The following is a 26,493-nucleotide window of genomic DNA, read 5'->3' on the forward strand; positions in this document are numbered from 1 at the left end:
GATGCTACAATCCACAAACAAAACTATTTGATGAAAAGTGTCTTTCTTTTTCCTGTAATTCAACACTAAATATCACAAATAGATCCTACACTTTGTCTACATATATAGGATTCATCGAACCAAAGAATTTTACGAGAGACAAGGAAGGACATAATATATCCCCCACTCTTATTCATGTACCCTTTGTAGATGAACATTTTGGCACAATGGACATTCTCTCATCTTCTGAATCAGATACCACTGCTATTGATTTTGTGTCGTTCAAACATATGTCAGAAAACTCACCTGTTAAGAACTTACGATCTCCAATGGGCGGTGCTTCAAATACAACCACAGGTTTATCGCTTGGTATGTCCACAAGTATTGATTTATATGCTGATTTGGGTGGTTACCAGTGTTCACCTACAATATTACAATCTTCTCTAGAGAACACTAATCACATGGTTACAAGGACAAATTCGAAAACCAAGTCACACCCATTAGATATATTAACCCTTTTGGTTGCTGCTAATTCTAATCCTAGTGAACCAAGAAACCTAAAAGATATTATGATATCAGGGCCTTCACACCCATTAATAATGTTCTAGACGACCCACATATAAATAAGAAGATTCGGTCCAGATAGTATAGTAGAAGTTATTTTATTTGCACTTCATTTTTACATGTGTTATTGATTGTAAATATAAAAGGGAGGAATACTCTGGAAGAACAGTGACAGAGTTATTTTTTATTTCTTAAAACTTCCAATATACGACTTTACTTTCTCTGTCTCTAGTTTTAGGGTTCTTCAACTTCATCTTCTTTTTGCTCGATCCCTGCCAATTTTCAAGTTAACATGGTACCAGAGCATGGTGTTTAGCTCTATTTCATCTCCTCTTTTGAATCATACCTTCAATCCATTTTGTTGTTTTTCTCTTTTTGAAGTTTGAGCTGAAAATCTTATTTCCATGGAGTTTTTCTAGTATTCATCTACAATGGTGGATTTGTGGTCCTGATGCTACTATAGTCAATATTTTGTTGATGTTACATTGTTGTTTTTTATTATGGTATGAAAAATTTGATGGGCTTCGTGTTGAACAAGACTTAGTTTTCTTCGGGTTTAGAAGAGGAATGATAACATCTTTCTTTACTATTTTAGGTACCAGATCTGCTGATTTGTTGACATTATTGCAATACCATGATTAGCACTTCGTCTATTCCAGTCAATACTATTTCTACGTCTATTGAAGAATTTACTCCCTTTTCCATTAACCAATCTAATTCATTTTATGTCCACCAGTCTGATAGTCCTGGTACTCAACTCACTATATTGTCATTCGATGGAAATAATTCCATTAGTTGGAGTAAAAGTATGTTAATTTCTCTTTTGGCTAAGAACAAACTAGGTATAGTTACTGGTAGGATCCCTAGACTTTGTAAGTGAGTCTCCTTATTATCCATATTGGGAAAGATGTACTGACATAGTTAGAGCTTGGATCACTAATTTCTTATTTAGGGATATTGCTATGAGTGTTATTGGTTTAATACTACTCAAGAGATTTGGAAGGATCTCAATGAACATTTTGGACAGTCTAATGGGTCCAAATACATTCAAATTCAATAAGAATTAGCTTCCACTACTCAGGGTTCTTCGGATATATCCACGTACTTTATGAGACTTAGAGGCATTTGGGATGAGTTGAATACAACATATGTGGGGCCTACCTGCACCTGTAGTGCATTACCCAATCTTCTTAAGGAACAGAAATTGTTTTAGTTCCTTTGTGTCTTAAATGAACCCTACTCTACATGCAAAAGTAATATTCTCATGATGAATCCCTTACCTAGCCTTGGTAAGTCTTATTCCATGCTTCATCATGATGAAAAACAGAAGAAACATTCTATTCCTTTCACCTTTTACACTGATTCCTTGTCATTCGATACCTCTTCTAGATGTTATGGCAGTTTTAAGGCTCAATCTCAAAGTACTTCTCATTATTTTGGTAGAAACTACCATTCTAGGGGTAATTTTGAGTCCCAATAAAGGCCTTACCCTCATAAAGGGGTTCATTATGATTCTCCTAGGCCTTCACCATATTTTCTAGGGTCTTCTCTCAGTGGTTGGACTTATCCCCAAAGAATTAATTTTAAGTCCAAGCCTCCACCTGCCAATCCTCTATTCTGCAAATTTTGTAAAAAAATTAGATATGTCATGAGAAAATGTCACAAACTACATAGTTACCCTACAAATTATCAATTTAGTAAAGGTAAGAAATTTATAGATTGTTTACAAAGATTGTCCATTGCTAATTCTGCAAGCAACAAGTGTTCCTCAACCATTCCACCTTCTCATAGGTCTTACAGTGACCCTTATCAGCACCTCATATCCTTTTTTAAGTATAATTGCTTGTCTGAACAAACAGATGCAAAGCTTTTTAGTTTTGCTAATTTTGTAGGTGTGTTTAATAGTGTTTTCAGTAGTCCTGCTGTAAATTCTATTGGTTTTCATATTTTTACATATTCACAAATAGGTATCCATTTTTGTATTTTATATTCATGGGCAACTAATCACATGACCCCACACAAATATTTACTACATAACCTTCACCTAATTCCTACTCCTTTCCTTATCACACATTACTGGTTCCTTACTTTTTAGTTTTGATATAGTTTGACATAATGTACTTCTTGTTCCCTCATTTTAATTCAATTTACTTTCCATATCTCAAATTTTTTATCAATATGATTGTTCAAGAATTTTACCAAATTCAATTATTTCTTACAGGGCTATTCTCTGAAGAGGCCACTAGAATTTGATAAAGCTGCAAGAGGTTTGTATTTTCTCAGTCAAGATTGCCTATCATCAGCAAATACATCTTCCATATTTTCTGCCTTATCAATATCTACTTCTGATACTTCTGCAACTTCATCAATTCCTCAGTCTGTTTCTGACTCTGTTACTGTTTTTCCAACTTTTTTTACTCATGTACCTCTATCTGATTTTGTTAATTCTTTCACCTGTAATTTTTCTTGTAATGCTTTTCTTGCTGCATTTTGTAAATTTTCATCCACTATTAATAAAATTGATTTGTTTTGTCATCAAAGACTTGGCCACATGTCATTTCATAGAATGCACTCTATCTCATATTTATCTGACAAATTATCCTCTAAACAGTCTTTTGTATGTAATATATGTCCTATGGCTAGACAACAAAAACTTTCCTTCCCTAATAGTTTTATTCACTCTTCTAAACCCTTTCAATTGGTCCATGTTGATACTTGGGACCATACCATATTCCTACTTACAATGATTACAGGTATTTAATTACCTTAGTAGATGATTACATTAGAGCTACTTGGACCCATCTTCTATCTTTCCAGGGCAATGCCTTTTCCATTCTAAAAGCATTTAATTCCATGGTTAAGACTCATTTTAATACTCATATTCAAATCTTTAGATTCGATAATGCTTTTGAGTTAGGGGGTAGCCATGAGGCTTGTAGATTTTTTACTGAAAATGGTATCTTACATCAAACTTCCATTCCTCAGACCCCCAACAAAATGGTGTGGTGAAAAAAAAACATAAATATCTTCTTGAAATATCAAGAGCATTACTTTTTCAGTCTAAGTTACCTTTGAAATACTAGGGTGATTATGTTCTAACATCCACATACTTGATCAACAGATTTCCTTCTCCCTTGCTCAACAATATCTCACATTTTGAAAAACTTCACTAGTCTCCACCTTCTTATGACCTTTGAGGTCTTTTGGTTGTTTGTGTTTTTCCACTTTTCCTAAAATTGGTTGTAATAAGTTCCAATCAAGGGAAATCTCCTTTAGTTTCTTGGGCTATAAAATTGGCAAAAAGGGCTACAAACTACTAAATCTCACCACTCTTTCCATCTTTTACTTTCGGGATGCAGTATTACATGAACACATTTTTCAATATCCTTCTACTTCAACTCCTTTTTTTTCAACACATGCTCATACTTTTACTAAAGATTCCATATCTGCGCCTCCTTTGGTTCTTGTTCCCCCTTCAGTTTCTTTCTGATCCCATCCCTTTTCCTCTTCTTCTTTCAGTTCCTGCTTCTGATCCTTCTTCACCCATTATTGCTTCTCTTCTTTTACCTTCGAGACATTCTACTAGGCAGACCTATAAACCTTCTTATCTGTGTGATTATATTTGTACCACTTCCTATCATATGTCTCCTAAATCTACTGAATCTAGGATTTTCCTTGTTGGGCTTCACCTTCATCAACCATAATTTTACCACCAGGTTGCTGGCCATCCGTCTTGGCAGGAAGCCATGGTTATGGAATTTCAGACCCTAGAGGCTAATCATACATGGGACATAGTTCCTCTTTTTTCTCATAAGAAGGTTATTTCTTGCAAATGAGTCTACAAGATCAAAGAAGGATTTGATGGATCTATTGAGAGGTATAAAGCTCGTATGGTTATTCGTGGTGATTCTTAAAAGAAGGGAGCGGATTTCACTAAGACTTTCTCTCCCGTAGTCAAGCTTACCACCATCAAATACCTTCTTACCGTTATTGCTAAGAAAGGCTGGACAATATTTCAGTTAGATATTAATAATGCTTTTCTTCATGGTGATCTCCTTGAGAAAGTTTATATGAAATTGCACCCTGATCTTGAGGTTTCTTCTTCTTCTAATGTTTCTTTGGTTTGTCATCTTAACAAATTACTTTATGGCCTATGTCAGTCTTCTCGTCAATGGTTTTATAAGTTGTCCACCGCTCTTATTTCTCATGGATATACCTCAAGGTGAATACTCTTTATTTACGAAGTGTACTACCACTTCTCGAGTTATCTTAGTTGTTTATGTTGATGATATATTGTTGGCTGGGTATAATTTAGCTGAATTATAGTCCTTAAGCTTTTTCTTGATTGTCAGTTCAAGATTAAGGATCTTGGTGCTGTTCATTACTTCCTTGGCCTGGAAGTTTCCACTCATGGGCAGGGTTATCTCGCCAGTCAACATAAGTTCACTCTTGACTTGCTTCATGAGTTCAATTGCCAATAATTTTCTTCTATTCCCACTCTCTTGGACTGTATCATTAAACTTGTTTGCAAGCATGGGTTCTCCTTTGGCTGATCCAAGCTCATATAGACGTTTGGTTGGTAAACTCATTTTTTTACAACACACAAGACCTGGTATATCCTTCTCTGTACAACACTTGAGTCAATTTTTGTAACGACCACATGCTCCCCATATATTAGTTGTTATTCATATACTACGTTATTTGATGAATGGTCCAGCCCAGGGCATCTTGTTGTTCGATGCTTTTGATTTTTATTATTGGGATATTTTGATTCAGATTGGGCTTCTTGTAATGATACCCAGCGTTCAGGGTTTCTTTATCACTTTAGGAGGTAGTACAATTTCTTAGAAAAGTAAGAAGCAACCTGCCATTTCTCTTTCTTCCGTTGAAGCAGAGTATCAGGGTCTTCATAAGATTGTTGCTGAAGTTGTTTGGATTCTTCGTGACTTTAGTGTAATCATTGCTGCTCTGGTTCCTATATATTATATATTATGATAGTCAGGCTATTTTGAGAATCACCAAAAATCCTATTTTTCACGAGCACACGAAGCATATTGAAATTGATTACCGTTATGTTAGTGATTGTCTTCATTCTAACTTGATTTCTCTTCATTATATTACCAGTGCAGATTAGTTAGTGGATATTATGACCAAATCACTGCCTGGACCTACTCACCGATGTTTACTTTCCAAGTTTGGAGTCTTAAAACCCTCCAGCTTGAGGGGGGTGTTACGATATTTGAGCCTTCACGCACCATTAATAATGTTTCGGACGACCCACATATAAATAAGGAGATCCAACCCAGATAGTATAGTAGAACTTATTTCATTTAAACTTCATTTTTACATGTATTTTTTATAGTAAATATAAAATGGAGGAATACTCTAGAAGAACAGTGATGGAGATATTTTTCATTTCTACGAACTTCCAATATACAACTTTACTCTTTCTCTCTATTTTAGGGTTTTTCAGCTTCATCTTCTTTTTGCTCAATTCCTGTTAATTTCCAAGTTAACAAAAGAAGCATTATCTCAACCTCACTGGCTACAGGTTATGAGAGAAGAAATGCAAGCATTATATCAAGATAACACCTGGAAACTTGTAAAATGAGAACCTTAAATGAATGTAATTGGATCTAGGTGGGTTTTCAAGATAGAAATAAAGGCGATTGCACAATCGAGAGATATAAAACTCGTTTGGTAGTGAAAGGATATAATCAAATTAAGGGTATCGATTTTGAAGACACGTTCAGTCCGGTGGTGAAGGGTACAATAATTCGCTCAGTTTTAACTGTAGTAATGGTTCATAAATGGCGTCTTTGCTAACTTGACATAGAAAATGTCTTTCTCCATAGGAGTCTCAAAGATACTGTCTATATGAAACAACCTCCGGGTTTTGAAGACTCTACTACACCATATCAGGTTTATCTACTCCAAAAGTCCATTTACGGACTAAAGCAAGCACCAAAGGTTTGGTTTCAAAGGTTTAGGGTAGCTCTTCTTCACCTAGGCTTTTAAGTCATGATGATTCCTATCTATTTGTTCTTTCTAACAAATGTGATGTCATGATTTTATTGTTATATGTGGACGATATAGTGATAACTGGGAATAATATCAAGCTTATGCAGAGCATTATCACCAAACTAGGTATACTCACTTTGCCTTAAAAGATACAGGCGGTCTCTATTTTTTCTTGGGCATTAAAGTTGTGCCATATATAGATGGAATGTATCTTAGTCAAGTGAAATATTCCACGGACAGTCTCAAAAAGACCATGATGAACTGTTCTAGAGCAATTCATACACCATTGTCACAGAAGAGTGATTTTCATGTCACCACTGGACCTCCTATTGATGCCTTTGATTATCCAAGTACAATTGGAGGGCTTTAATATCTTACACTAACTTGTCCTAACCTTACTCATGCTGTCAATCAAGCATGTTAGTTTATGTAAGCTTCTGCAACTACACATTGGCGAGGTCTGAAGCATATTCTTCATTACCTTGTTCGAACTATAAATATTGGACTTCGAATCACTTCCAAGTCTCATTACAGTGTAGATTGTATAGGATATGCTAGCACTCATCGATCAACAATAGGGCGTATTGTGTTCTTATGTGCTAATTGCATCTCCTGGTCATCCAAAAAGCAACATAGTGTATTAAAATCTAGTGCTGAAGCTGAGTATCACACTTTTGCTTTTCTTGCAGCTAAAACAACATGGATTCTTCATTTGTTACAATACCTTGGAGTATCGCTTGTTTTTCCTCTAGTTCTTTATTCGGTTAATATCAGTATGTTGCATCTCACCAGTAATCCTATTCTCCATGCTCGTACAAAGCATGTTGAACTAGACTATTATTTTGTTCGAGAGAAAGTTGCAGCTGGTGTAATGGTTACTAAATATATTCCATCAATAACTCAAGTGCCTGACATTTTTATGAAGACATTGACAAAGCAACAATTTCAGTTTTTACTGTACAAACTTGGTGTTGTATCAATACCAACCTCAAGTTTGAGGGGGAATAAAAGTGAGTTTCATAAGGATTAGGAGTCCTAGTTCAAGTATATATACGATAGTAGACTTAATATAAGTATGTGATTAGTTATATATGATGAGAGTCCTACGGATTGTGTTATTATACAATACAACCTAGTTATATATGATGAGATTCCTATGAATTGTGTTATTATACAATACAAGAGGCTATTCAACAGTGGAACAATCGATTCACATAATACAATATTTAACATTCTTCTTTATCTAAAGTTTCCTAAGTTGCTTCAAATAATTAGGCAACTAATCTCCCACCCCAAGCCTTTCCTACTAGATCTTGCCTCAAGTGCAAATATCGAGTCTTCTGCCATTCCAATTGGGACTTCATAGAACTTAGTCTTTGCAGTACAAAGTAAACTATTTTTGAGGAAGTTTTTATTTGGTATTCTTCTAGCAATGTTTGTTGGTGTAGTTGTTAATCCACTATTGTTGTTGTGTATGTATTGGATTTGTTAGTATTTTCTTTTTAATTTGTTAGTAGTTTCTTGATTTTTCAAATGTTCTATTTTGCTCGAAGCTTGTGTAATCTAATAATTATACTTTCATTTACAGTCTAACTGGAAACAAAAAATGATTTATATATGTTTAATTTGGTTTATAGATCTAATAAGCCTACATAATTGATTAAGTAATTTTTGAACCCCTAGTTAACTTTAAGTATTACTTCCCCCGTTCCTAAATAAGCAATCTTTTTAGCTTGAGCACGACTCTTAAGAAATTACTCATTTTAGAAAATAAAAAGTATTTTTACTAACGTGTCCTTAATAAATATCTTGAAAAGAATGTAACTCTTTAGTAGTTTTTTTTGTTAGTTTGTAAAGCTTTTATTAAAAAGAAGGTTAGAATTGGAAAAACATCGTTAATGTCTTCATGATTATCTAATTGTGGTGGTTGCATTAGCTAGACAATCAAGTTTACAATCGACTATTTAAAATCTATTCAAAGACCCCAAGACCTAAACTGTAGATTTAACTAATCCAAAAATCACATTCCAAAGCTATAAAACTGTCAGAATCTCATTTCGATCTCGATGCCCTCAAATATTGACTTTGATCAAGCATATCAACTTTCAAATCTTTCGAAACGAAAAACTAGCACAACTCACATCTAACCACCTCGAAAATTTTACCCACCACACCCACATACCAAAATTATCATATAACAACTATGAGGAGGGGGTAAAATAATCAAAATATGCAGAAAATAAAAAACAATCATGAGGATTGTTACGAAAAATAACGGCATAAAAAAGATATAAAAAAAAATATTGGATCAACCTCCTCGAGTTTTTATAGTTGAATCTATATATTTATGGAATTAGCAACAAACTCCTATGTTCTTTCATTATGATATTTCTGAACAAGTTCCTGAATAACAAACGGTAATCAATTTATCCATTTAGATCTCTCTAGATGGAATTACAAGAAAAGAATTCTTGTTTTGTCCTATCACTAGTGGTTACTCTCGAATTGAAACATTCATTTTTCACTCATAAAGAGATCAATGCCTTTATTTTCTTGAATTTCAAAACTCATCCAAATCAACTTTTGGGCCTTTAGCAACACACTGTCAAGGAGAAGGACATCCTTTTGCAAATATTCAAACAATTCACTAGATCCATCCACCTAGCCTATTCGATTTCGATTTTTGTCCTTCTTACGTAGTGATTCTATTAATCATGTACTTAGGTAAGACCCTCCATGGTGATTGGTATATCACGAAAAAAGATAGCGAAGGCAATGTGGTAACCATTGCACCATTGAGATCTGTAGGGTGACAAATACTTTGATTGTCTTGTATTGGGTAAAGAGATGGGGTGCTAGGTTTAGTAGGGTCGAACTACAATATCACCATTATAAGCGGTACATTTTAACCAATTAAACTATAAGCCCCTACAAGATAGATCTAATTTCATCTCGATGTCCATATGCCCCTGATCTCATCCTCCGCGTTATCATGCGAACCCCGTCTTCTCTTAGCTAGATGCTAAAAACTAGTCTTTGCTTTTCGTCGAATCATAGGAATGAATATACAGTGCTATCACCTTCTTTGTCTAAATCTTTCAATCGTTTCATGATTATAGTTCACTATGACCGCTAGGAACAGAATGGAGAAGGTTGTGAAGGAGGCCTCATTATTCATACCTCTGATCGGATGAATGATCAATCGACCCAGGTTTTCACGAGCGTTGGTGGGTTTTGGAGTGCTTGTCAAGAGCACTAGTACACTTCCCGGGGTGATCATCACTGCATGCACCTTACATTTCAATCCATTTATTTAGGAATAAAATGAAAAAGCGAAAGAGCCACTTATCTAGAAACGGAGGGAATGTGTATTATCATATTCCACTAGCTTAATTCCTTTAAAAAGGAATAAATTTCATTTACCTCCTCTTGACCTTTTTAAGTTTGAGAAATAATAGCCCTTTTACTACTTAGATGGGCAAATAAACCAGTTGAATTTATTGTAAATCAACAGTCAAATAAACCAGTTGAATTTATTGTAAATCAACAGTCAAAATTGGGTTAAAATCATTACATGTGCTTATGAGAAAAAGCTATGCAACTAATTTTTATGAATCCGGCCGTTTGAAATAAGGAAATATCTCTCTTTTTGAAAATGATGGCATCAAATCAAAGACATACGGAGAGTTAAATCGAGTGTGTTCAGTTTGCTCATTGTTTCACTAACCAAGGGATAAGAGATAAACACCAAACAAAGTATATCATTCCATTAATTAAGAGTGAATTTCCTAAATAGTCACCCAAATTCTGGATGTTTCCTTTAAATATCACTTATATTTTATTTAGAATCACAATATCACTTAGGATGTGTTCGGTATGATGAAAAATATTTTTCGGAAAATATTTTCCGATTTTTCCTTGTTTGGTTGCAACAAAAATTTAGAAAAAATATTTTCTAAGACAACTTATTTTCCACCATTTGATGGAAAATGACTTTCCTCATGGGCCAAGGGAAATCATTTTTCAGAAAATGACAAATGTGATTTATGACCCCACCCCCACCCCTCTTTCCACCCCAACAACACTTATATTCACATGACTCAAAAAATTCACATTTCTAAAAAATTTACATTATTCTGAAATGTTTGTCACTGTGTTTTGATTCAATTTTTCACTGCTTGAAATAAAAAAATAGTGAAACCCGATTTTTTTTCATTTTTAATTCGTTGAATATATTGTTATTTTCATATGCATAGAGGAAGACTTACTTATGTTAATTTTGTTAATTGCATATTTTATTTTGTTATCGATGTAACTTGTTTCACGAGGTTGAATAAGTTTGTCGTTCTGTTATATTTCTACTAATTGTAGTATCTGAGATTGTCCTAACAAAATGTTGAAAAGTGTCTCCTATATTTGCTAATTAATAGTTGCTTAAATTTAGTGATTGTAATATTTTAGTATTTGATATTGATATTGTTTGTTATACTTAAATTAGTTCTTACAAATTGTTGAATTGCTAGAAGTACTGATATACTAGTTAACAGATAGTAGTATTTTTTAAAAAATATTTTTTAACTCACCAATTGAACACTAGAAAATATTTTTCTAAAAATTATTCTCTACTCACCAACCAAACACCATAAAATATTTTCCATTCACCAACTAAGCATGAGAAAATAAGTAGAAAACCAACTTATTTTTCAGGAAAACATTTTCCATGGAAAATATTTTCTATCATACCAAACACACCCTTAACTATCCCTCTTTTCCTCAAAAAATACTACACATCTCAAAAGTCTTCTCTCTTAGTTCGTATGCCATGTCATTAAAATCTCTTTTTAAAAAATACTAAATCTATTTAATTCATTTAATCAAAATATAATTATATTATTTTTAAAAAGAATGCATTGGTTTATTAAAAAGAATTTTTTATACTTAGAAAAAAAAAACTTTATCGGTACTAAAACTTGATATATATTTTTTTCAATGGTTATTTTTCTGAATGGTCACTCATATATTTTGAATTGCCTAAAAAATTACTTTTATTTTTTGTAGATATAATAGTATGACTCAACTATCACTATTATTCTCAAAGAAAATAAATAAATATCTCATGTGTCCTTTCTGTTCTAATTGACATGCCATGTCACTAAACCATTATTTATTGATAATATACCTATTTAAATCATCAAATTTATTTATTCTTTTCTTTAACAAATATATATTATCTAGTTAAAAAGAAATTTTCATGCTTAGAAATCTTGTGCCATTACTTAAACTTTCTATTTTTTCTTAAGTTATTTTCTTAGATTGTTATCATATAGAGTCGCTTATAAAAACGACTTTTATTTTTTCTAAGACAGTAATATCACTCAATTATTAATATTTTTCTCAAAAAATCACTAAAAATTTCAAACGTCTCCTCCTCTTCTAATTAACATGTCATATCAGTAAACCACCATTTTAAAAAAATAAATAAACATATTAACTCATTAAACTCATTTAAACAAAATTATAATCTTATTTCCAAAAAAAAAAAAAAAACTAAATTATTAAAAAGAAATTCTCATACTTAGGTATTTATACTTTTTTTTCTTAGAATTATTTTCCTAGATGATCATTCAGGTTTTTATATATAATTGCCTACAAAGATCTGTTGTTTTTTAAAGAAAATAATATCACTAAATTAAATAAGTTATTTAGAGATTTTAATTTGCATGTAAAATAATATGGTAAAGATTAAGTATGGTAAAGAATTCCTAAGCATGAAAATTAAACTAATGGATGTAAAAAAAAGAATAAAGTTATAATTTTAGTTAAATGAGTTTGATGAATTAAATGGTTTATTATTTTAAAAATGTGATTTTAATGACATGGTATGTCAACTAAGAGAGAAGAATATTTTTGAGGTGTTTAATATTTACTGAGGAAAAAAAGGATAATTGAGTAATATTATCGTACTAAATAAAATATAAGTGATATTTAAAGGAAATTCTCAAAACTTGAGTGACTAGTTAGGAACTCACTCCTACATTGGTTCACCCAGCTTTCCTTATATGGCAAGAACCACAGCTTTCCTTATATGGCAAAAACAAAAGGAGGACTAACAAAAACCTTAAAAGTTCCACCAAAATACAATAAAAAATATAACAGCAAACATAAATGAATTGGTGAACATAGCATCAAATTGCATTAGTCAGTGATCTATGAAGTTGGTTGAAAATTATGACATCTCAATTTTAAATTTAAGCAACAAAAATATTATTTGGTAATTTCTTTTCATTTATCCTAGTCTTAGTAGAAATAATTATTTGATACATATTATTAGTGAAAGGTGATACATATCTCGTAAATTTATCAAAATGCATACAATCTCACCTGAACACTACAATTATAAAAACAAAAGTCCTTACAAAAGAACAAATAATCTACACATTCAAACAAAAAAGAGGTACTCGAATAACTTTCCTTACCTCTTCAACGACAAAATTATAAATTTCATTTGACTTGCAAGAAAATAAAAAAAATGAAAGTGAATTCGAATCACCAAAATAGCAAACACAGAAACTTGGGAGCTCTAGTCCTTGTGAGGGAAAAAAAAAAGAAAAAGGAAAAGAGTCATACATTCACGTTTTTTTTTTTTTAATTGATGTTTGATATTTATATTGAAATCCAATTAGAGCTAAATTTATATTAAAAAATTTCATATCGGAGGTAGAAGGTCCCACATTGGGGTCCTAGCAAAGACGATTTCATACCCAAAAAAATCAATTCAAGACCTCTAATTAAATATAAAAAAAAAAACTTACCACTCCACAATTTTTTTTTTTTTTTGGTTAAGTCGCACAGTTGTTGATTGTTCCTGAAAGGAAATCCATACAACTGGAATGTTAGTGAAACATGTCAGGAATGACACGGATAATCGTTCAAACTAAACATAAAAACTTAGTCACACATTCACACTAATAAAGACAGCCTTGTACTAAAACAACAACAAAAAGGTACATGTATTTCTCTCTGTTTTCCACTATCTTTCTCCTTTTTGGTATTCTTCTTCCTTTAGGCGTTACATTTGTAACAGCACCAGTAACCGACACTATTTCTCTATGTCCTATAGCCTTTTTATATTTCTAACCAAACCCCACTTCTCTTTTCTTATTGGTTCTTCCTCTCCTGTTATGTTCTGTTCCTGTTCCCGTTCCCAACTCCACCTGTAAAAAAAAAAAAAATAGATAGATTCTCCTCCATGTATGTAAAGCACCTTTTTTGGGTACCCTTTTGCTTGTATTTAAGTGGGGTTGTATCAAGATTTTGAATTTATACTTGTGGGAAGAACTGACCAGGATTTGATTATGGAGGCTATAAAGAAACAAGCTACTAAATTGAGGGAGCAAGTGGCTAAGCAACAGCAGGTTTCTGTTTTTATATTTGTTTTTTTAGTGTATTTGGTAGGAGAAGTGACATTTTACTAAGTTTTTATTTGGGTGTTAGAGACAAGTTAGAGATAAGTTTTAATTAACTAGCATACTTGTTACTATTTGTTTTATGGATAAAGATTGGATTTTATTAAAATTATTGCATCTTAGTATGAGGTACTGTACTGTTTGATTATTGAGGTTTATTTTATTTGAAGTTGTTTGCTACAATAGACCCTTGTGGTCTGGCCCTGCTTTAGTGTGCCGGCTGCCCTTTGCCCCCGAGGAGCTCCCGCATCCTTTTTGGCTCCTTTGTTGACTCGAACCCACAACTTTAGAGTTGAAGTTGGTGTCTACTTACAATTTGAGCAACTACCTCTTATCTTGTTTGTGTACATTGGTTTAGTACTTTGAGCAGTTGTTTAGTTTTGCTATTGGGTGAATAGCTTAGTGTATATTTAGGAAAGAAAACAATGGAACCTAAAGTAGTTCTGGGAGGATTCCTTGAGAACCTAAAGTGTTCCTTTGTCCTTTAGATGTGAATGTCACCGAGCATAAAGATGACAAGTCTATCATCAATTAGAGCAGTTGTGCGATACATGTAGCCAGGCAATAATATTCTTGTGCTACCAATGAAATAACAAGCTGCTAGAACTAGAGAAAAGTAAAATTTTAACTTGTGATTCCGTGGGATAGCCTAGAAGTGAGAACCGTGATCTCCAACCATTAAGTTGGGGGTTTGAGTCAACGAAGGAGTAAAATAGGAAACATACATTGTTACTCTCCTGACTTGGTTTTACTGGGGTGGAGGTTTACCCTATAAAAGAAAGTGTGATTCTCCCGACAAACTTCGGAGTTATGTTGTCAACCAATCACTTTGAAGTATTATTATCTGCAAGGACTCTATGAAATGCTAGTCTGATAAGTGCAAGGTCAACTAACACTCCTATCTGCTTTGCCATTAGCTTACATTTTCTTTATTTTTTATTTCTTTCGAGCAAGTAAGAAGAAGGGACGGGGTATGAGGAAGGGAACTTGTATTTACTTTCATTTGACAAAGAATTATTATTCTCCTCCTGTTGCTCAGCACACCTACATTCACCTTTACAGCAGAACCACTTATGTAACGAAAAGAGAAGATAGATTCTCCCCTTCCGACAAAAAGGGCAACCTTCATGTATGTAAAGCACCTTTCTTGGTTTATCTTTTGCTTGTTTTTAAGTGGGTTTGCTTCAAGATTTTGAATTTATACTAATGGGAAGAATTGGGAAGGACATAATATGGAGGCTATAAAGAAACAAGCCACTAAATTGAGGGAGCAAGTGGCTAACCAGCAACAGGTTTTCTTTTTTATGTACTTTGCTCATTTAATACAGTGATATATTTGTTTCTTAAGTATTTGGTAGGAGAAGTGACAATTTACCAAGATTTGTTTGGGGTCTCACTTCTGAGAGACAAGTTGAGATAAGTTTTTAATCAACTAGCATAGTTGTTGCTTATTCATATGGATAAAAATTCCATTTTTATTAATATCATTGCATCCTACTTACTGTATTGTTTGATTTTTGTTGTTTGAAGTTTATTTGAAGCCTGTTTAGAATTTGTGTGTGTACAGTTTTTCTTTTTAATCCCCCAGAAGGTCCCACCCTTTTTGGCTCCTTTGTTGACTCGAAGCTACAACTTTAGAGTTGGAGTTGGAGGCTGCTTACCATCCGAGCAACTACATTGATTTTGTACTTTGAGCAATGGTTTAGTTTTGGTATTGGGAATAGCGTAGTACATATTATTATTTAAGAAAGAAAACAGTGGAATCTAAAGTAGCTCGAGGATTTCTTGAGCTTTGTGTTCCTTTGTCCTTGGATGTGAATGCCACTGAGCATAAGGATGACAAGTCTACCATCAATTAGAGCAGTTGTGTGATACATTTAGCAAGGCAATAACATTCTTGTGCTACCACTGAAATAGCAAGCTGCTAGAACTAGAGAAAAATAAATTAAAAATGATTTCGGTGGGATAGCCTAGAAGTTAGAACCGCGATGTCCAACCATTAGGTTGGGGTTCGAGCCAACAAGGGAGTAAAGTAGGAAAGGGCCATTGTTACTCTCCTGGCTTGGGGTTTTCTACGGGGGGAGGTTTACCCTATTAAAGAAGGGGTGATTCTCCTGACGAACTTCGGAGGTATGTTGTCAACCAAACACTTAGAAGTATTATTAACCGGTCGGACTCTATGAAATGCTAGTCTGATAAGTACAAGGTCAAGTGGTCAACTGTCACCCATATATTTGCTTACATTTTCTTTATTCTTCATTTAGTTGGAGCTATGAGTATAGTTATCTTAGGAGCAAGTAAGAAGGGACGGGGAATGCAGAGGGGAACTTGTTGATTTACTTTCATTAGGCAAAGTATTATTCTCCCCCTCCTGTTGCTTGGTACAGCTGGAAAAAAGTTAAAGACACTTGTATTCACCTTTTCTTACAGCATAACCTGCCCCATACATTCCTTTCCCTTTTACGTCCTGCCTCAAGGCCTTATTTAATATTTAGGTCCTTAACAGGGAGGGGAGTCCCGAAATCCTTTTGGTATGTTGGCGGGGGAAGAGAAAGATTTAAGCTCCTCAATTTCATGCAAATTGGGCATTGAGTTTTTGGTATAGGTGTCCAGATGCTAATATTCTATGAAGAAAGGAGGGGAGAAGGCAGATCAAGCAAAGATCCTACTCCTCTTAGAAAGGGGAATGAATCATTTTTCTCTATGCCCATTTGGTGTATACGTAATTTCGATGATAATATGTTATTTTCCATTTTGAGTTAGATTATGTGACCTTGATTATAGACTAAAAGAAAATTCATAATAACACAACAAGCAGTTTTTATTAAACCAAGGTTTAGTAATGAAAAACAGAAAGAACCCTATGCAGAAATGAGTTTATTACATGAAGGTAGTGTTATTACTTACTAGCATATCTTGTGCTGGTTACTGTTAGCAATCTGTCTTTCTTTGCTCATCTATGAACCTAAGGAGACAGACTAAACATGACTAATGGGCTGATTGTTACTGGATCAGCACCACTACCGTCAACTTCCCTGTAAGTTATAGCACGTGTCTATCCGGCTTTCTGAGGTGCATCGTTAGATGTCTGGCTCACAACAGTTGCATTTGATTAGCGGCTCATGTCTGCAAAATCAACCTCTAGCTGGTATGAGAATGCTACAAGAAGCTGTTCTTCTCAACTACTTTCCAGCATCATGTCTTCAACTTAATCTATAATACAATATTTTATTGGATCAATTTTAAATTATGCTGCTACATTTATAAGTTTCTGTCTATCATATTTCTCTTTTCTGTAATGTTTCCGTCGGGGAAAAGAATTTGTTGTGAGTTCTAATTCCTGTTTCTGCAGATCTAGCCTGTGAAAGTGACTTCCATTATGAATCCTGAACCAATATTTACCGATTTTTTTGAACATAACAGAAACATTAATGAATTGTGAAAGTCGATGTACTATAATTGTTAGATGCAAGTGGAAAGATGCCTTTCTACAAAGAATCTTCCAAGAGAAAAAGTGAACCCTACTCCTGGATCATCTCCCTGGTCTTGTAATTTTTAGAGTTTTGATGAAATTGAGTTGAACGATATAAAGTTTAAAAAAATGAGTTTAAATGGAGATGACTAAAATGACTTTGACTAGTAAGGTTATTACATAAGTAGCTGAACCAAATACTTGACTCAAGCGCAACATTAAACAAGTAAATCTGAGACTTGTGAGATCATATGCTTGGGTTAGACTAGTATGGTAATATTAAAACATGGTTTCAATGAAGAAATTTTACGTAAGTTCTTTGACTTCTACCATGAAAGATCTCATGTTCTGCTTTTTATTAGGCTATTTTGAGACAATTGGGGCACTTGGGCCATGAATCTGTAATGGTCGATGAAGCAGAACTGGAGATTCATCAGCGACTTCAGGAATTATATATGTCTACAAGGGCTGCGAAGGTAACACCAATACAACTTTGTTAGTGATTTTCTGTCTATTAGGGAGGTCCTCTAACTCAAAGTAGTGAATTGGGTCCCAGTAGAAATATATAAAAAGCAGGCTCCATTATGTGTATTCCTAATTCTAAATTGAATGTAGGTAGAGATCCATATCTAAACATAGTACTATTTAGATATGTCTGAATGGCTATAATGAGAATGCTTACAGCGTAACTCAAGCTTGGCTCAATATGGAATCAACTTGATCATCAAATTAGAAGTTCAGAAGATTAGGCATTCCCAATTTGGGCAGAACAAATCTATTAATTCTTTGATTCTAGTTAGTAAGAGGGATCTTGAACACTTACTAAAAAAATTCTATTAAGAATGTCCTTTTGTTAGCATCATATGGATCTTTCTTTCAAGGAAAAAATCTAACTTGCTGCTTTGTATTTAACAGCATTTCCAGAGGGATATTGTTCGTGGTGTAGAGGGATATATATCAACAAGTAAAAAACAAGTGGAAATAGGTTTGTGGACCTCCATCCATTTCTTATGTTGCTTCAGTTATTTAACGTGAATATGGTAGTGTCAACTTTCAGCTTGATCTTGCAGCTAGAAAGTTGGTGGACAATTGTTATAAATATGGTGGTGAGAATCAAAATGGTCCTTCTACCTTGCCAAAGGTTGCCATGGAATTTGGTACTTCACATGCTGCAATGGAAGATCAAAGGGAAATTATGCTAGGAGTTCTCGGAGAACAGGTTAGATCTATGCTTGTTTAGCTTTACAGTCATATACACTCCAAATGGCTTACCACAAAAAGGATATTTACATCATAGAGATTGAAGATCACCGATGAAGTTCATTTTTGTTTGTCTTTTCCTTACCATTTTTACTATTTTACTCCATTTCTTGTTAGTTAGAAGGAAAGATGTCTAGAGACGACCAACTAGGCAACATAAAACAAACACAGACATGCATAAGGTCCAAAAAGTTGCACTTCTCACTCTTTATACAATGAAAAAGCGCCGTGGCAGAATTTGATAAGTCAAGCACAAAGCTATCTGTTTCTGATGTTTAAATAACAAAACAGAAATGAATAGTTTGGTATCCCTCTGACATATCATATGATGCATTAAAGTATGTAAACATATTCACTTATGATGAGAACTTTTTATCTGGGGTTGTTAGGACGGTTAAATTTGTAGAGATATTCACTGTCAACAGGTTAAAACATGCAAATGGTATAACTTGATGAACCTTTTTCTAGTATTATGTCTAGTGCATTTTAGTATTTCTTTCTTGATGAGTCTATGATTTGGCATAGTGACTCTGGCCATTTCTTGGTTCCTAGAATACACAGTGTTTGATCATTTTTCCTTTTAGCTGTAGGTTTGTGAGCCGTTGAGAGCATCAATACATGGTGCTCCTTTAGAAGATGCTCGCCATTTGACTCACCGTTATGACAGAATGCGCCAGGAGTTCGAATCCCAGGTATCTTGCAACCTTCCACTTTTTCCCTTTTTGGATGTGTTTGGGATTGGGTTCCATGTGTAAGGTTGTTTGTCAAAAGAAAATAAAGCAAGTAAAAGTAAGAAAACAGAGGGATCTCGGCCACACATCACCAAGGAATGTATCCCTTCAATCAGCGTATCTCTACACCCTTTTCAAGGAGTTAGTAATCAATTCTGTATCAGGTTGCATCATATCATGCAGGAAATCTGGTAGTTCTAAGTGGATTCCCTCCTTTATTCAGGCTACTGAAGTGATAAGACGCCAATCAAAGTTTAGGGAAGCTTCTACTGAAAGTTTGGCAAAGCTTAAAAATGCAGAAACAAGATTGTCGGAGCTCAAATCATCTGTGTTGGTTCTTGGCAAAGAAGCAACTGATGCCATGTTATCTGTTGAGGAGGAGCAGCAGCAGATTACTTTCCAAAAGCTTCTTACCATGGTATTCTGGTTTCTCTTTGTTCATTCAATTTGTATGTGTGTTATGCTCACAGAAGTGTCGCGTTTGATCTTGGTGTTGTATTGGTTGGCTTAGTTATTTGCAAATTTTGTTTCCCAAGTAACTGTAGTGTGCTGAATGTACGAATGGAGATTGCTACATTTTAAAACTATTATATGTGCATCAAGTTGTCAAACGTCTTGATTTGGCCTTAAAGGAAGACACTGGTTTTATTTGAAACAGAATGTTGACAGAATTCCACTTGCTAAGATATACTTTCAGTTGAATAGGAACAGTGAATGTTTTCACTTATAAGGATATACCTTATTCTGACATCACGATTTGTGTTGGCCAACTTTAACTGCTCAGTCAAAATAGGGCAGCCCGGTGCGCTAAAGCTCCCACTATCCACAAGGTTCGGGGAAGTGCCCGGCCACAAGGGTGCCCGAGGCTCTTTCTAAGGCTTGAACGTTGACCTCCTGGTCACATGGCAACAACTTTACCAGTTACCCCAAGGCTCACCTTGTAACTGCCTAGTCAAATGACCTTAAATTGATACAATTTAGTTTTAGGAGCTGTATATGCTAACTTCAGTCATTTGAAATGAAAGAACACATTGGAAGTGGATACTTCGTAGTCTTAACACCAGTACGCAATAAAAATGCTTTCCATGAAAGAGGAAAACCGGTACGATCTTTGGGGAAAGGATCGATTCACAGGGCGACATATAAATTCAGCTCGTTAAGGGAAGGCTGAAACCTTAAAGTTCAATGGAAGAGAGAACTCCGATCTCTTCAGCTCGTTAAAGGGAGACTGAAACCTTTAGAGTTCAATAGAAGAGAGAACTCCAATCTCTTGCTTTTTGCCGTAATACGACTTATCAATTTATTCTCCAAAAACCCTTTTAAATAGGAGTATTACATCAATAGTCTAATCCTTATGAAAGTAGGAAAAATAAAACCCTATTCTAGAAAGTCTAATCCTTATGAAAGTAGGAAATATAAAACCCTATTCTAGAAAGTCTAATCCCTATGAAAGTAGAAAATATAAAACGCTATTCTATAATAATAAATTAAACTATTAAAACATAATTAAATATTTAATTAATTGACTTCCACGGATCCACAACAAAAACACATCTAGAAATGGTAGCCTATGTCATTATCCTGTTAGTATCTTTGAATATCTTTTGAAGGTAAGGTCGCGGAAGTAGCTGATCCATCTAAATTTTATGATGCACTTGTCTATTATTCTGATGACAATGCAGCTATTAAAAGTCATGATAGTGATTAATATAGTTATAATCAAAGTTAATGTAGCATAGGGGAAATATCAAGTTAGCTAATGTAGCATTTGGAAAAACAGGATCATAAGACTAGCTTGTAATTATAAAATGTAATTACTATTTTGATAAAAAACACATGTAGCTGAGGGCCAAATGATCAGTCAACTCAAATATCTGGGATTTTTAGGCATAATGGGTGTGATATTAAATTTTGATCAGTCATAATCAAAATTTCGCTTCAATTCTGAATATGTGGAGAAAAATGAATATTATGGATGTAATGCTTTGTGCTTTTTTCATGATATCCTCTTGACTGATCTTCTGTGAGATTGGAGTTTCAAATCTTTCATCAACTGTTGGGTTCTCCCGGGGAACTTGCCCTTGGGATTCAGAAATATCTGTTTCTGTTTTTCAGGCACTACCTGTCCACCATTTCATTCATCCAATCATCCCTAGGTTCTTAGTTATTTTGTTTAGCTTAGGAACTCCTAGGTCTTGCTTTCTGCTTTTCTTCCCTATTAATAAATGTTAGGACTAAAATTTTCTTCCTACAGAAGTTAAAATGAACAAAAAGTTCATGGCAGACTTGCTTTTTCATTGTATTAACTAGTACTTAGTGCAAGAAGTCTAGAACACTTGGTGAAATTTTCCTTGCCTCCTGTTAAAACCACTTCCTTGTCTAAACCATTTTTGTCTCTGCATGGATCACTTCCGATCGAAATCCGTGTGATTCGTTTATCTAAAAATGATTTTAGTTTGCAGGTTGATACTGAAAGATCGTATCACCAGAATGTTCTTTCCATTTTGGAGAAGTTGCATTCTGAGGTATGTATATTCAAACCTTTTATATCGTCCAAATCATTAGAATAAAATTATTCTATTAGGGATTTACTGTTTTCTGCAAGGCATAGAATCATAGACTTCAACATTGAAACAATAAGATTAAAAAAATAATGACATGAATAGTTTGTTTTTTTCTTGGGGTTAGATGCTTGTACAAGAGCAATTAGGTGAGTCATCTCCACAATCTTCAAATTCACCAAGAGTTTTGCATGATACAACTTCAAATGGAACTGAGCATCCAGAAGCTGAGGATAAAAGTCCTACCTATTTTATTGCCAAGGTAATTCTACATAATACTCCTTTGTCCTCAAAATTCGTATCTTTCGCTTTTCGCTTCAATATTCTTTAATCCCTGCAATTCTTTGGCTGGTAGGTCATGCACTCTTTTGATGCCCAAGCAGATGGTGAGCTTAGTCTAGAGGTTGGTGATTATGTGGTAGTCCGGCAGGTATTTATCTTCATTTCCTAGTTAAAGCAACAGACACGTTACATTGCCTCTCTGACTGTTGTTTGCAATAACTGCATGTCTTATTTCATGTGTTTTGGATGCTGAAGTTGACATTTTCTGGAATAACCTTGACGGTTTTTAGTGTGAGTTCTTTATGTTTGGATCCAAATCTTACATACTTATTACTCCATGATATGTTCATGTGTCCTAAGTGCTTTCTTACCATGGGGCACATATTAAACCCTTCACATTTTTTGGGCAAAAAACAACCGATGCCGTAAGCTGTACGTGAGGTATTGTCATTGTCCATTTCTTTGTTATCAGTCAAAATCCAAAACTACAGGTCAATGGTCTCTTTATCTGTCATGTACTTTTCAACTAAGCTAGTTCTAGCAGTTGTAATTGTAGGACCTAAGAACACGTTTCATCAAATCCTTCTGAATGTTAAGACAGTCTCAATCAGGATCAGATCCGTGGTAGACTGAATAAAGGAGGGATGGTCAGTCAAATATGGCCAACAAGAGAGGGGTTTAGACATCTTCCTTTCTCAAGCTGCCACCTTTTAACTTCTGCATATGCTGAACAGATGAGCCCTCTGGGCTGTGGGGGGGTATATGATGACTGAAGATTGGTGTGGAGAATCTTAAAAACTGCTGGTTATGGAAGGGACACTAGGTATATTGTTTCCATCTTCCCAAGCTTGGACTTACCGATCTCTTTGTGGATTAGTCAAGGTGCATCCAAGCTGGCTGGCACTTCCATATCATTCCACCCACATAGAAACGGAAAAAAAAGAAGGTGCTGGTTGTATGACCCCGAGGATCAGAAATGTAAAACTGTGGTTGGCTAGTAGATGTGACGGGCCAGGATTAGAAAATTTAGAATGTGTCAGTGGCAAGAGCTGGATGATTGACCCCATATGCTGTTTGCTTAGGTATCTCAAATTTCATCGTGAATTGGTTGCGACGATACCATTTATCTCATGAAGCCATGTTCTCTTAGTCTAAGGAGGTGTGAAGCTTAGACCTTCAGTAGGCTGCACATTATTGAGAGACAATTTTACAATGGATCATAGTGTATTCTAATATTTCCTTATCCTTTTATCTCTTTGTCACTCATGACCTAGGATGCTGCCTTGCTTTTGTTAGGAGTTCTACGTCTCATGACTTCAGACATTTATAAATGTGTCGTAGCATTGCTTTGTTTTGTTGATAACTTTTCTGGAGGTATATTTGTTGCTTAACTAGGCAATAGAAAATCGTTTGGCAAGCAAAATGAGTTGCATTCTAATGAAGTTGCATATGATTCTTGTTAAATGTGTAGGTAGCTCCGAATGGATGGTCTGAAGGAGAGTGCAACGGGAAGTCCGGTTGGTTCCCTTCAGCTTATGTTGTAAAGTCAGACAAAGTGCCAGCAATCAAAATGGCAGAAAAGGATACCACACCATGAGATAAAACACTTATCTATCATGCTACCTTTATATAAAACGTCTTTCTTGTGTAAATGTCCACTTGTATAGGTGTTTTGAGGAGTTCTACATTTTGCTTCTATTTTTTCCCCTTCTGATGTAAATGTATCAAAAGCTTATAATCAAGTTTATTTATTTGCTGATGTCCCAAGATCAGGCAATTTTGATACAGGAAAATGTAATTAATATATATTACAGACTCATTCTAGATCCTAATCTCAATCTTCTTGTTGGTCCTCACCCCCCAACCTGATCCTCCCCGTAGTTAACGTTCCAGCGCCTACTGAATTCTTACAGTTCTGGCAAAAGGGGAAGGAAATTGAGTCCTTCGCGGAAAGGAAAGAAAAATGGAGATTACTATACTATTTTGACATGTTTGACAAGAAAAGAGCTGTGTTTTATTGAAGCAATAACCTGAGGGCTTGGTATTTTCTATGGCAGAAATTGGATTGCTAACGCATATTGATCAAAGTACTTTTAAATGTTTCTTGTTAGATTTATTGGTTCTATGAAGGTGATGCAAACACTACATTCTTCTACACATCCACGCTCAACAGGCACAGAAAATAGAATCTTAAGGTTGAAAGATTTTAGTGTGATAGGCCTAATATGTAATTCAAATCTGGCTTCTGACAAGTAAGCACTTCAGCTTTGAGTACGTATATGTAGACACATTAATTTGTCTCAATTGTGTCGGCTGAATATTTCAATTTACAAAATGATCTAGACATTTTCAAAAATTATGTGTCACATCATTAGGTGTACACGAGATACAGTGGGAACAAGTTACTTTGTTGTCAATTGAGACGTAGTTGAGGTGTCTAGATGTGCACTCTTAATGTTGAACTATTTACTTGCTAGCGGAGGGTCAAGTTTGAGTATTTACTTGCTAGCGGAGGGCAAGTTCGAGTGTATGTTGTGCGAACTAATATTTAATGGTAACACCATAAGGAGTAGCATCATAACAGGCTTAAATCAACTTGTACATAACTGCCCTTGCAGCAAAAGGATTCGATTTCCACAACAGGGTCATTGTCCTTTGACATTGAAGACAAGTAGACAAGGTAAGACTTGATTCCTCTTTGATTGATAGTGAAGTTTTTATTGGCCTTCAGCTCTTTCAAACTCATTAAATCACTTGATCCTGATGTCTCAACTCTCCTCTTTTTTTTTTTTTCTTTCTTTTAATTTAAAAGCTAATGGAATATAATTGGTAACCCATGCAATGGATAATGACAAATTTGTTTTCTAATATAATGTTGCTAAAAGGTAAAAGAGTGGAATTAAGCAAAAATCACTAAAACCAGTCATCCAACTAAATGAAAATTTTGTATGACAAAAACACCTAAATACAAGAACCTCACGGATCGACAACATAACACAATTAACAAACAAACACTAAAAAAGAGGGTAAAAGCTTCAAGCCTTCAACAATTGATTTTATATATCACTACTAAAAAAAAACAAACTTCCAATCACAAAAAACCGACCACATGTGGTCGTTTTTTTTTATAATTTTTTTTTTTGAAAAAACCGACCACTTTATATTTAAAAATTTCAAAATAACAATTTTTATATTAATTATTATTTCCTTTACAACTAAAAAAAAATAAAAGATATAAAAATCGACCACTTTTGGTCGGTTTTATTTTAAAAAAATATAATTAAAAATATTTTAAAATAAAACCGACCACAAGTGGTCAGTTTTAATTTGAAAAAAAAAAGAAAATATTTTTAATAAACCGACCACTTGTGGTCGGTTTTTAATTAAAAAAAAAAGAAAATAATTTTAAAAATTGACCACTAGTGGTTGGTTTATAATTAAAATAAAAAGAAAATAATTTAAAAAATCGAGCACTTCTGATCGGTTTTTAATTAAAATAATAGGAAAATAATTTTAAGTGGTCGATTTTTAATTAAAAAAATTAATATAAAAAAATCGACCACTTGTGGTCGGTTTTGAAATTAAAGAAAATAAAAAAATTAAATAATTTTTAGGAAACCGACCACTTGTGGTCGATTTTTATTAAAAAATAATTATATATATAATCTAATAGATTATTTTTTTTTTAAATCACACTGATCACACGTAGTCAATAACCAATATAATAATAATAATAAAAATCAATCAATCTTAGACTTTGTGAAAAAATTACACTAAAATATATATCAAAATAAATAAATTTACGTTAAACATAATCTTTATCTTTAACTTATGTTTCAATATATAAAATAAATATTTTTCTTTGTATATATGTTAAATGACGTTAAACATGCATAATATTTGTATAATGAATATGTGAATATATATATATATATATATATATATATATATATATATATATATATATATCATACCGTTGGGATAATGATATTATACTACTATTGTAGTCATATTAATGTAATATATCACCGATAATTCATCAGAATATAATGAACGTGTTCTATTATAAGGTAATATACTTGTGGATGTGATGTATATAGTACACATTCAAGAGTTCATATATATAAATATCTTTATATTTATATATATATATATAT

The 26,493-nt window shown here is 33.9% G+C and overlaps 1 protein-coding gene across 8 annotated transcripts; it reads left to right on the forward strand.

The window, feature by feature from the left end:
- Positions 1-13,460: 13,460 nt before the first annotated feature.
- On the forward strand, positions 13,461-24,174 carry LOC107871220 (SH3 domain-containing protein 2). Of its 8 annotated transcripts, none has more exons than XM_047408890.1 (13): positions 13,461-13,979; positions 15,093-15,159; positions 15,245-15,322; positions 17,865-17,978; positions 18,418-18,487; positions 18,573-18,721; positions 19,353-19,454; positions 19,717-19,911; positions 21,956-22,018; positions 22,182-22,316; positions 22,410-22,484; positions 22,592-22,627; positions 23,808-24,174. In XM_047408890.1, exons 3-13 carry the CDS (start codon positions 15,263-15,265, stop codon positions 23,931-23,933), a joined length of 1,125 nt encoding a protein of 374 aa, XP_047264846.1. In that variant the 5' UTR covers positions 13,461-13,979; positions 15,093-15,159; positions 15,245-15,262; the 3' UTR covers positions 23,934-24,174. The 8 variants fall into 8 exon arrangements, with proteins under 8 accessions (XP_047264846.1, XP_016573585.1, XP_016573576.1 ...); XM_016718099.2 differs by having other exon boundaries at positions 15,255-15,322; XM_016718090.2 differs by having other exon boundaries at positions 15,093-15,322.
- The last annotated feature ends 2,319 nt before the right edge of the window (positions 24,175-26,493 follow it).

Source organism: Capsicum annuum, chromosome 1 (assembly GCF_002878395.1).
Source record: "Capsicum annuum cultivar UCD-10X-F1 chromosome 1, UCD10Xv1.1, whole genome shotgun sequence".
NCBI lineage: Eukaryota > Viridiplantae > Streptophyta > Magnoliopsida > Solanales > Solanaceae > Capsicum > Capsicum annuum.